This window comes from Argopecten irradians, chromosome 13 (genome assembly GCF_041381155.1).
Source record: "Argopecten irradians isolate NY chromosome 13, Ai_NY, whole genome shotgun sequence".
NCBI lineage: Eukaryota > Metazoa > Mollusca > Bivalvia > Pectinida > Pectinidae > Argopecten > Argopecten irradians.
In genome coordinates this window covers 33203648-33217279 of record NC_091146.1, presented here as the reverse complement: position 1 = coordinate 33217279, position 13632 = coordinate 33203648, and the positions used below count along the sequence as shown (strand labels likewise).

At 35.5% G+C, this 13632-nt stretch overlaps 2 protein-coding genes across 2 annotated transcripts in view; one reads left to right on the top strand and one right to left on the bottom strand.

Annotated features, from left to right (window-relative positions):
* LOC138306383 (zinc finger protein 234-like) overlaps positions 1-13632 on the bottom strand; it is a 156696-nt gene that overhangs the window by 108261 nt on the left and 34803 nt on the right. The window lies entirely within an intron of this gene.
* LOC138306388 (uncharacterized) lies at positions 5101-11736 on the top strand. The gene is made up of 2 exons (XM_069246824.1): positions 5101-5445; positions 11255-11736. Exons 1-2 carry the CDS (start codon positions 5138-5140, stop codon positions 11652-11654), a joined length of 708 nt encoding a protein of 235 aa, XP_069102925.1. The 5' UTR covers positions 5101-5137; the 3' UTR covers positions 11655-11736.

Here is a 13632-nt window from a genome sequence, read left to right as displayed (position 1 = left end):
GGCAAATTACGTGATGAATACAAATATATTACATGTGAGAAATCACTGGGTATCGGGCGAATTACGTGATGAATTACAAATATATTACATGTGAGAAATCGCTGGGTATCGGGCAAATTACGTGATGAATACAAATATATTACATGTGAGAAATCACTGGGTATCGGGCGGATTACGTGATGAATACAAATATATTACATGTGAGAAATCGCTGGGTATCGGGCGGATTACGTGATAAATACAAATATATTACATGTGAGAAATCACTGGGTATCGGGCGGATTACGTGATAAATACAAATATATTACATGTGAGAAATCGCTGGGTATCGGGCGGATTTGTATTAGTTCTTAAAATATAATTGCTTCAGTCGAAAGTCATTTCCGTGACAACAGTACGAACCTGATGTCAAATTGAAGACGACGTTGGAACGAAACCGATTCGTCTTGTAGGTCTCGTTTGAGGGTTTCAAGTTCTAAGACGCTTATCCGTCATGTTAACTATAATTTATGCTTATAATGTGATTGGTTCACGGAGTATGAACCAAAATGTTCCCCAGAACTTTAATTTCGCTGTTCACAGTTCAAGCAATCAGAAAAGGGTGAATTACAATACGAACACGTGAATTGAATCTATTCTTTATACAATGTATTTCAATTCAAAACTATAAATCTTTGCTCAGATGATTTTACGGGCAGCACGTACTATTCTACTGAAAAAATGAGAAATGATTTAGGAACTGTAATGTATCCACCGCCTTGTATACATGTATGTTGTTTAGTGTGTACCGATTAGCGTTCTCACATGCATAATTTTGAAATTATAGTTAAAACAGTAACATTCAACAAGAAAAAGTCACCTAACAATTAATATCTGTGATAATTTTATGAACTGGATGGAGTTTTAGCTCTGTCTCTCGTTTAGATATACAATGTATATCTGTTTGAATACATAACAAAAATCACACTTTTCAACTGTGATATGGCATATCAGTCTATACTGTGCGCGAAATACAGGACAAAATACAATACAATAAAACCTCAATTTTAATTTTGAATAACTATACTGTTCCGTGGGTAACTTATATATTTGGATGCTTGACCGTAAGCTGAACACCGAGCAAATATTTATCACGTTTCCCCAGACGACATTTTTCTATGTAAACGAAGCGTTTCAACGAGCGTAATTATATAAATAGCGTAGCCCGGTTTCTAAGATTAGTTAAAAATACGTCACATGACCACATTACCCCATCCTCGATACTCCAGGGGTTACTATCACTGACGTTATATCTACCCTTGGACTATCTCACAATAAAACTGCAGGAAACCCAGGAAAAAAACTTAGCCAAACGCAGGCCTGCAAAGATTTACTTTGAAGACTACAGAAAGAGCGACGCCAAGCTTAAAAACCACACAGTCAACTACATTGTACCGTTATACGGCTCGGCTGTATCGTATCTGCCCTTTGTCTTCTGTACTCGAGCGTTAGAAACCCTAAACCCCTAAAATGTTCTGGATATGAAAAACAGGATATTATTGTCCCTGCTGAACTGAGTACAAACCAAACATTTGAATACAGTTCAGTAAACCATGACTTAACGAATCACAAAAGTAAAAAAAAAAAAAAGTATATTTGTTTTACCCATGTATGAAGGACATTTGTCGATTTAAATGTAGCTATATAGGGTTCATAAATCATTTGATTTCTCCAATGTATGTCAATAACTCGATAAACAGACTTTTACGGTCGCCATGTATATTTATTTGGATTCTCGTATTCTCAACTCGCCACCTATATTGTTTGTATGTAAACACAGGGACCTGCTAGCTTGTTAAACTTATGATTTCTCTGTGTATTTATCTAGCACAACGAACAACCATTAGCCAAAGAGTATTGACTTCAATATCGGCCTTCAAGTATGCATATGAAAAGCGCAGTTCTCTGACATTTCATTTTTTTAATCTGTGGCTTTTGAATGCTGTGTGATTATTTCGCTTTCGTCGCAAACATTTCAGCGCGTGGATAAAAATAACAGTGTCATAAAAGTTCATGTAAGGGTCAGTATTTCTATTGCGCTTGTGAACTTTATATTGACCAGGTGATGAATTCGTCAGGGCGGCGTCCTATGACTATCGTTCTTCTTGTAATTATCTTTCAGGGAATCTTTTTTTCAGATTTGTCAAAGAAACTATACATATATATTATAAACAAATACTTGATTCGGCAAGTATGGTATTATACTGCCCTAGCTAGTAGAATCGAAAATAATGACTTGTTCAAGTAATACCAGTTATTAAAATATACGTATCTTAGTAAATATTTTATAAAAAAAATAAAACAATGAAAATATTCAAGTCACATTGCATCAACCATGCATGGAGAATTACGACTAACATGGAACCCAGTTGAGCTACAAAGAGTAAGACATTTGACAGATTTGCAAAGAAATACCAAATAGTTCAAGTATGTTCCTAAAACTTCGCTTATATTTGTATGGAAAATATGGGACCGTTGGGTATTTGCCAGTTACTGACCGCTGGTCGGCATCTTTTATCCTGGTACTCCGACATTCCCCCATCATCTACACCTGAAACATTTTTTTTTCTTAGCTGACTTTACATTCACATTACATTTACAATGAGAGTAAGGAAATATTTGTGATATGAACCTTGTTTTCGACAGCCAGGGTTAATAAGGGCTAAATGTATTGGAGGTGCAGTGGAACTTGGTTAATACGAACTCGGATAATTCTCGCGGTCCCTTTGAGTTCGTATTAACCGAGTTCCGCTTTATATAACAGGAACATATTTCAGATCACTTGACAACCCTCTAAAGTGTAGTTAAATTGACATTGTGTACTTACATTGTATTATTAAGATTGATTCAGGTTTTGAATGTCGGTATTCACTATTAAAACCATGTTTGATATTTTATTTTCATTTAAAATCGTCACAAATAAGAGAGGGTTTAAAGTCATTCTGAACTCATCGGGTATTATCGCGAGAATATCTATTCCCCGAGGAGTTCCGGATGGGTTTAAAGTAGCACACTGCTGATCGCAAATATAAAAAGTTTAATTGAACATGAATTATATTGACTGTGCAGTTTTCATAAAGAGGATTGTTTTAAACAAAAAATCTGACTTTTAGAATGTAGTCCAGTTTTGTCGTTCAAAGGTGTACCACATTAAAAAAAAAAAAAAAAAAAAAAAAAAGTTAATCCCCCCTTTAAAACAGCATGGAAATTCATCTCCAAACTTAACACAAATTAGTGATAGATATAGAAACTGTAATCTCGCTATCAGGGACCGTTCATAATCAGTAGTATTAAATGTTAAATTACACTGTCTCGGAGGGATTATTATCCTATATGTATAATGTATTATGAATTAAATAATACCGCCGGCACTTTTGTCTGCAAGTTACAGTATATGATAATTATTTGCTGTAAGCACAAAATGTAAATAAAAAAGGCGATTTTTATTCCACTTGATACAAAGAAGTTGGAGATGAACCGCTTTTTTAGGTTTTGATTCACCCAACCACTGACAGGTTACAGAATATATTTACTGAGAACTTCAGATCTTTTTGATTGTTGACATTGAACTATCTTCTTTCCAACTTCTTCTCCTAGACATTTTTCGCTAAAACATGACCGCGGTCATCATTGCGCATATGACATTCAAACATAGCATTAGAATAGTTATTATCAAGACGAATGCGCCAGTGCCTCACTGCGCTAACGGAATTTTCTACATAGCATTAGTACGTATATAGCTATTATCAAGAAGAATGCGCGAATTTCTCAAGGCGCTAACGGTATTTTCTACATAGCATTCGTAGAGCTATTATTACAGAGAATGCGCGAATTCCTCACTGTGCTAATGGTATTTTCTACATAGCATTAATATAACTATTATCACGACGAATGCGTGAATTTCTTAGCGCTAATGGTATTTTCTACATAACATTAGTATAGCTATTATCACGACGAATGCGCGAATTTCTCACTGTGCTAATGGTATTTTTTACATAACATTAGTATAGGTATTATCACGACGAATGCGCGAATTTCTCACTGCGCTAACGGTATTTTCTACATAACATTAGTATAGGTATTATCACGACGAATGCTTGAATTCCTCACTGCGCTAATGGTATTTTCTACATAACATTAGTATAACTATTATCACGACGAATGCGCGAATTCCTCACTGCGCTAATGGTATTTTCTACATAACATTAGTATAGCTATTATCACGACGAATGCGCGAATTCCTCACTGCGCTAATGGTATTTTCTACATAACATTAGTATAGCTATTATCACGACGAATGCGCGAATTCCTCACTGCGCTAATGGTATTTTCTACATAACATTAGTATATATAGCTATTATCACAACGAATGCGCGAATTTCTCACTGCGCTAATGGTATTTTCTACATAGCGTTAGTATAGCTATTAGGACATAACGCTCATACAACTTCCGGTTTCCGCGAAAATAAATATATGTACTATTGAAGTATTTATTGAAATATATACATATTCACTTCCGGTGGCACTGTGAAAGCGTGAAGGCGTGATGTATTTCTGTCTCTACAAAATGTGGTTTTAAACTCAGTTAGACAGTCTTTTGGAATTACTTTGACGAACCACAATTTTGTGACATTATGGAACATTCGTGACTTATTGGATTTTGGAAAAAGTGACTATTTCTCGAGATATTTGAGGATATTTCCTGTGAGATGTGAGAAGTTTGTCATGCTTCAGTGACCACCATATAGTGAACACTATCCACGCGCACACCTGTTCTTGAGATACTACGTACAGGCACAGGGACTTGTAACGTAGGTTGTGAGAAAGTCTGTTGTGTACTAGGCCTATATACTATATAAAAGGACTTTTATATAGTATATAGGCCTAGTACACAACAGACTTTCTCACAACCTACGTTACAAGTCCCTGTGCGTACAGGTACGTATTGCCCGATTTCGTTGCTGCCATTTATTTGACACGATAATATTATTCACCGTACGGACTAGTAAATCTTTAGAAAATGCCGACCGGTAGGAGCATTAGTACCAGTAATAAGACGAAATCTGATCGTAGAGGTAGCGGAGTGTCAGTTAGTCACATGGACAGTACCGATGATAAACTCGACCATATTAACCAGGTATTATTAACTCTCATGACAAAAGATGATATGATTTTTCATATGGAGAAATTGAGAGATGAAATCAGACAAGAAAACAAAGAGATGATTGAGAGACTTGAAGGGAAAGTTTTTGACCTGGAAAATGAGAACGAGAAATTACGAGAAACAGTTGGTCAGTTAGAGACAAGTGTACAGATAGCTGAAGAGAGAATAGTTCATTTGGCACGGCGGGATAATGCACTAGAACAACAAGGACGGAAAAATTCGATTCGAATTGTCGGACTAGAGAGTGGACAGGTCGGTATTCACAGAGCTGGCGATTCATACTTTTTTAATCCTTGAGAAATGACATTTTTCTAACTTTTTCCTGTGAGATTATGAATGTTACATATATGTGGTATATAGTGTCAGCTCGTTCATGGGGAAATCGTCGAAAAAACGCCGCAGAAGCAAAAACTCTGCCTCAGGTGTGACCCCGCCGAGCAAAACAGCGAATAACAACAAGATGGCTATGTCAGGTATGTCGGGTTCCTGTATACCAACTGGTAACCTACAGACCTCTCAAGTTTTGTCCGATGCCCACGGGTCATTGTTTGGTCCTCAAATGACTGAGAATTCTCTCCCACCCGGATATGTAACTTTTAATGAACATTTTCCAAACGGTCAACAGTTATCAAACTCGATGCCCGTGCCTTCAGTTCACGCCGTTCATAGTCAGTCATGCGAACCGGCACGTGAACATGTACATGTAGCGCACAGTACACCTTATTTTCAACCTGATGTGCACTCCATAGTGAACGGTCAGCATATAGCTAACAGGCCCCCGCCACCATTTCCCCAGTTTATCACATCGACGTCTCCACCCATACTGCCTCCTCCTTCTCGGCCGCCTCCTACTCAGCCCTCCTCCACCCAGCCGCCTTCATCAACATCAATCGTGACAATGCAAATGATATTCACAAATATAAACTTGATGAACGATAGACTGGACAAATTTGAAAAAAAAGTCATTAATGAAAAGCTTACTAAGCTCGATATCCTTGATGATATAAATACCAAGTTCGAAACCCTTGACACCAGTATGTGTTCATTGAAGGATGAACTCGCAAATATTGCCTCTAAAGTAAAGCGACATAACGACATTCTAGCGAAGGAAGAGGCCCATCACCATGAAATGGATGATCGTGTTTCATACATTGAATCGATGAATAGTGATCTCGAACGGGAGAACTACGAGCTCAGGGAGCAATTTTTACGTCTCCAAACTCACTCCATGAAGTATAATTTAATATTTTCGGGAATCGCAGGTGAAGGCAATGTTGACGAGGAGAACACAGAGGACGTTCTCAAAACCTTCATCGATCAGCAGCTGGAGGTTGTAAGTGCTAGAGACATAGCGTTCCAAAATGTACACCGTCTACGTCCGCGACGGGATGGAAAACCACGCAATATCATAGCCAAGTTTGTAAACCACCACGACCTTGACCGCGTGTTAAAGGCTGCTCCCGAAAAACTTCGTAACAAACCGGAATATTCCATCTAGCTGCAGTACCCGACGGAAATAAGTGACCGTCGGTCGGCCCTTTACCCGGTTATGAAAGAGTTTAGGCGAAAGGGGGACAGGGCCAAAATAGTGTACGATACACTATATGTGAACGATAGACCTTACTACCCACCATAACACCCTCGAAAACAACGAAATTACCGTTAAACCTCGGAAAGTCGTCACCCTAACCAGCATGCACCCCGGGGCTACAATTACGACCCCTCCCCCTGGACATCACCGCGCACCCCCAGGCAACCACCGCGCATCATGTGGACACTCTCAAGAAAATCGAGGGACACACGGAATCTCCGACGACCGCGCTTCTCGCGTCTCCGCGCCCCAATTCGGAAACGACTTTCCAACAGACCTCAACGCCGACACTCAGACCCAACGAGAGACTGTTCTGTAGGACAACACATCGGACACCCCAAACTTAGCCCCAGAGAAGTCTAATGATCTTAACATTGGCTTCTAGAACACATGTGGAATTACTTCAAAATTAATTGACCCAGAATTTCGAAGCCTAATTACAAATTACGACATTTTGATATGTGTTGAAACAAAAATTGATGAACACGATGAATTAGACCTACCAAATGGCTATGTATCCTTTTCAAAATATAGAACCAAATTCAAAAGAAAATCTGGCGGTATCACTGTTATTTTTAAGAGCCACTTGTCAAAATATATACATTTTCATGATACAATGTATGAATATGTTTTGTGGTTTGAAGTATATAAAACTCTATCTGAATTAAATGAAAATTTACTTACAGGCTGTATATATATTCCCCCTGAGAATTCTAGGTATTCCTCAGATAATGCATTTACAGAAATTGAAGACGAGTTGATAATGCTATCACAAGAAAACAAAAATATGCTTGTCGGCGATTTTAACTCAAGAACTTCTGACGCCATAGATTATATCATACCAGATGAAAAATTACATGATATACTAGATATATCTGATAATAACCATGCTACCGATAATATGAATTCTTTTGAGCGATTAGCTCAATATGACATCCCTCTTGCTCGATCTTCTCAAGATAAAGGACGTATAAATAATTATGGGTCGAAATTGATTGAAATGTGTAAACGGAGCTCTTTATTTATCGCGAATGGACGAGTCTCATGCGACAAGTATCTCGGAAAAACTACATGTAAAGACTCAAGCGTTGTTGATTACCTTATATTGATGCCAGATTTATTTCCGTTCATAAAATATTTTGAAATAATTGATTTTAACCCATTGTTTTCAGATGTGCATAATCTAATAAATTTCTCATTCGCTTCTCCGGAAAAAAAAGATGTCCGAGATGAAAAATGTTTTGCTGATAGAGATTATGTGAGATGGAATCCCTTGAAATCGTCAGATTTTGCACGAGCAGTTAAAAACAATATAATGTAAATTTAAATAATGTATTACTTAGTGACACTATCACAAGTGGTCAAGTGAATGGTCTAGTGACAGACATATGTACAGTACTAACAAATTGCGCTACAAACACGATAGGTGTGACTCACCACCATAAAACAAATAATAAAAATATAAACAAACCTTGGTTTAACAAGGATTGTAAACTTGCCAGGAACTCTTTTAATAAATATAAAATAAGGTACAAATTTAACAAATCAACAGAAACTAAGCACACGATGAATATTAAAGGGAGAGAATACAGAAAACAACTGAGAAAGAACTACAAAAAATATCAAGCGAAATGCACAAAAGAATTAAGGGATAACGCGAAACGAAACCCAAAAGAGTTCTGGAAAACGCTTAATAAGTTTTCACAAAAGAAGAAAACAGAAACAAACATACCCATAGACGTTTTACACGATTATTTCAAAAAACTTAACACACCTGAAGAAGAAAATAATAATGTTATAAATGAAATTGACAACCTTGATGTTAACGATAATGACGTCAATAATACACTGAATCAACCGATTAACGAGATAGAAATACAGAAAGCTATTCGATTACTAAAAAATAACAAAGCGTCCGGCCCAGATCGTATTTTGAACGAATATTTGGAAAATTCTCCTCCGGAGATGCTCCCTGTTTATGGTAAATTGTTCAATATAATTTTAGACACGAGGATTATTCCGGATAGTTGGAGTGTCGGTATCATCAAACCTATATACAAAAATAAAGGTAGTCCGGAAGACCCAGATAATTATAGAGCTATCACATTGATAAGTTGTCTTGGCAAATTATTCACTTCAATAATTAATAATCGCCTTAATGAATATGAAAAACAAATTAACGTAATATCTCGAAACCAGGCAGGCTTTAGGAAAGGTCATTCAACTGTAGATAATGTTTTCGTTTTGCATATTCTCATATCTATATATCTTTCAAGTGGAAAAAAACTATACTGTACCTTCATAGACTTCAAAAAGGCATTTGATACCGTATGGAGAGCAGGCCTTTGGCAAAAATTACATAACAGTAATGTAAATGGTAAATGTTTCAAAGTTATTTTTAACATGTATAATAATATTAAATCATGTGTTCAATTCAATTCCAGAACGTCTGATTTCTCCCCGTGCTTAATTGGAGTCAGACAAGGAGAAAACCTATCTCCCTTTCTCTTTTCCGTGTTCCTTTATGACATAGAAAGTTATTTTGCCTCTTTAGGTAGTCATCCACTTGAAACTGTAAGAGATAAGTTTTTTAACGAACTTCACATCTTTGTTGAAATCTTTGTTCTTTTATACGCCGATGATACTGTGTTATTCTCAGAAAGTCCAGAAGGTCTTCAAAGTGCTTTAAATGTATTCCAGCTTTATTGTGAAACTTGGAAGCTTAAAATTAATGTAAATAAAACAAAAGTTATGGTATTTTGTAAGAAAAAAAGTAAACAGAATCATGTATTTATATTGCAAAACGAAACTTTAGAAAATGTAGATAATTTTACTTATTTAGGAATTACTTTTAATTACAATGGCAACTTTGTCAACGCGAGACGTAGAGTAATCGATCAGGCACAAAAGTCAATATTTTCTATATATAAAAAAATCAGGAATCTTTCTCTTCCGATAGATCTCTAGGGGCCGCGGTGGTCGAGTGGTTAAGATGTACCGACATATTACCACATGCCCTCCACCTCTGGGTCGCGAGTTCGAATCCCATGAGGGGCAGTTGCCAGGTACTGACCGCTGGTCGGTGGTTTTTCTCCGGGTACTCCGGCTTTCCTTCACCACCCAAACCTGGCACGTCCTTAAATGACCCTGGCTGTTAATAGGACGTTAAACTAATCAAAACCGATAGATCTTCAACTAAAACGCTTTGATTCTTTAGTAGAGCCTATCCTATTGTATGGGTCAGAGGTATGGGGATTCGAAAATTTAAAAATACTTGAACAGATTCATCTTAAGTTTTGCAAAAGAATCCTGAAAGTGAGGTCTACTACTCCAAATTTTATGATTTATGGTGAGCTAGGTCGTGTGCCGTTAGAAATAAATGTTAAACTAAAATTAGTAGGTTTTTGGAATAGATTGCTAAGTAATGATAACAAACTAAGTAGCATTTTATTACAATTGGCCTTACATTTGCAAAATGATGCTAATTTTTCTTTTAAATGGATTAAATGTTAACAAAGTATTTTTAACGAAACTGGATTTTCTTTTATATTCGATAATAAAATACTGATGCCTGATAATTTCTACAAAGATGTTTTGAAACAACGTCTGATTGATCAGTTTATACAAAGATGGTTTTCCGACTGTGCTAACTCAGCTCGTGGACAATTATATTCTGTATTTAAAACAGAATTTTGCATGGAAAAGTATTTATCAAATTTGTCAGAACATGCCAGAATACAAATAACAAAACTGCGTACTTTGAATATTAAATTTCCTATAGAAACGGGCAGATGGTATAATATCCCAAAAGTGAATCATTTATGTAATTTATGCGCCGAAAGCATTGGTGATGAATTTCATTATTTGTTTATATGCAACAATATTACTTTATCGACTCTAAGAAATAAATATATACCTCGCTATTATTATGCAAACCCAAATATTGATAAGTTTAAAGGTTTTTTTTTATCAATATGCAACCAACAAATTCTGACAGGTTTTTCTATTTTCCTAACCAAAATGTCCCATCTTTTGTAATTAATTCCTTTGCGGTTGTTTATCTGTTTGTTCTGATTGAAATATTAAGTTATTTATATGTACACATTTATACATATAATGTGGATTTACACGGTGCGTGTGCGAGCGCGTGACTAAATTGTATAACTACATGCTCATGTACATGTGTGAGAATATTAGGTTTTTGATCGTATGAATTGTGTGTGTGTGGCAGGTTATATATGTACACACGTAAATGTATGAGGATAATATGGTTGAACGTATACATTGTATGTATGTGTGTGGCTGGTGTTATTATACACATATGTATGTATATATAACTGTTAATTACCAAATTTATCTGTCCATTCTGTCAATTATATCTGTATGCCTCCTCATGTTACACATATCTTATGTGTCTGAGTGTTAAAAATAAAATCTTGAAAATCTTGAAAATCTTGACTAAACTGTGATCGCACTGAGACGGCTGAGGCTTGCGCTAAGAAATGTGCCAAATTTTTCAGGGATAATCTTAAAGTCGATGTCAAAGTAACTGATATCGACATTGCCCATCGACTTGGACCTCGTTCCACTATTTGCAAATTTGTGCGTAAAATGAAAAAGTTCGAAGTTTTGAAGGCAAGGAAAGAGCTCAATGGTAAGAAGATATATATCTTTGAAGACTTGACCCAGGAAAACCAACAAATTCTGAAGCGCACGTACGAGCTAGACTGTGTTGAGAACTCCTGGTCGATTGAAGGCAAGCTGTTTGTTAAGCTGATCAACGGGAAAAAGCGAAGAATTTCTGATGACACTATATTAACAAGCGCGTACCTGCTGAATGACGCGAATTTCGCTAATTAATTAGCGTGAGTGATAAAGACTAATGCGCTCATCATACATTGACAATGACAAAGATTATATTCTCGTAAACATGCAAACAGTAGTGTAGAGAATATATAAACAGGACATATATATATGTAAACAGCATTAACAATGAAATAGTGCAGTACATACATGTATTACACATCTACTAGAATATACATATAGAATATACTGGTTATATTAATGAACTGAATTAAGTCTGTCTTGTATAATAATTATAAATTTTGTAAGTGAAATAAGTTCATTGCTAACTACATCATTAAATAGAGTATCAAATTTAAAAGTATTTGGTCTTTCATAATAGTATCTAGACATAAATTTCTTTCTATTGGATACTAAGTGATCATCAGTACAGTTAAATAAATAATGGAACTCATCTCCAATTTCGTTTAAGTTACACATGCTACAAAATCGTTGTTGTCTTGGTATATTAATCCATCTGCCACATTCAACCGCTAGTTTTACATTACATGTTCTAAATTTACAATAGGCCTTCGCCAGACGTGGAGGAAGAACAATCAAATAGTTTTCAAAAATCAAATCATGCTTATAAATTCTATAATTGGTACCTTTCGGAGAGTTGAAAACATCATTTTTTCCAACTATATATAAAATTACATTTGAGGGCATGGAAAATAACTTTTTTCAAACAATGTGAACTAGTGAATTGCCCCTCTCGAAAACATTAACAAGATTACATTCTTCAAAAATACTTTTAATACATTTTAACCACTGTGTATTATAATTATTAGTAATCTGGAGCAGTTTATAATTAAGCTTGTTATGTGACGATTCGATCATCCTTGCCCAATAGCCAATCATGCGAACTTTAATACTGACAGATAATGGGAATCTACCAAGTTCCCCGTATACCATGAAGTTGGGTGTTGATGTTTTCAACTTAAGAATATGTTTACAAAATTTAAGGTGGAGACGTTCTAAAAGTTTACAATCACAAAATCCCCAAACCTCACAACCGTATAATATAACAGGTTTTATAGCTTTATCAAAAATATCTAAATCACAATCAATAGATAGATTATGACTCCTACATTTAGCAATGGCACCATACATCGCTTTTATACCCTTTTCATATAATTTCTTAACATTAAACTGCGTGAAGCCATTTTTGGTGAAATAAACACCAAGATGTTTGAAATTTTTCACAATTTCCACGTTGTTACCATTAAAAGTGAACCTTATATCTCGAGATAGATTCCCTCTACCAAAAACCATAACTTTCGTCTTATCGATGTTAACTTTAAAGTGCCATAGCTTGGAATAATTATAAAATACATTAAGTTGCTTTTGTAAATCTTCAGCAGAGTCTGCAAGTAATATAGTATCGTCAGCATACAGTAAGACATACAATTTAAAAAAAGTCTTCTAAATCGTTTAAAAATATTGAAAATAAAAATGGGGATAAGTTTTCTCCTTGTCTCACTCCAGAGTTACAATTAAATATGTTAGAAACTGATTTACCTTTAACGACATTAGCTTTAATGTCATTATACATATTTAATATTACATTAAAACACTTTCCATTTATACCACTTGATATTAATTTGTTCCATAATCCTAATCTCCAGACACTGTCAAAAGCTTTTTTGAAATCTATAAAAGCACAATACATACGTTGTTTAAATTGCTTTGACAGCTCAATTAAAGAATATAACGAAAATATGTGATCTAAGGTAGAGTATTGCTTTCGAAATCCTGCTTGGTTTTCAAGTATAAGTTCAATGCTATTGGCATAGTTATTTAGTCTTTCATCAATGATAGTAGTAAATAGCTTACCCAAACAACTAACAAGAATGATAGGTCTGTAATTTTTTTGCGTCAAACCTATCCCCTTTATTTTTATATACAGGTATAATATTTCCCATAAGCCACGACTTTGGAATGATACCATGCAGTGTCAAATATGTAGTTAAAAACTTTTACATATACGGGAATC

What these genes read in the sequence shown, in the direction of transcription:
- LOC138306388 (XM_069246824.1), top strand. Translation starts at nt 5,138, where the DNA reads ATGGACAGTACCGATGATAAACTCGACCATATTAACCAGGTATTATTA. An exon ending in ATTCGAATTGTCGGACTAGA is followed by an intron (nt 5,446 to 11,254) that starts GAGTGGACAGGT and finishes AAAATCTTGACT; the next exon opens with AAACTGTGATCGCACTGAGA.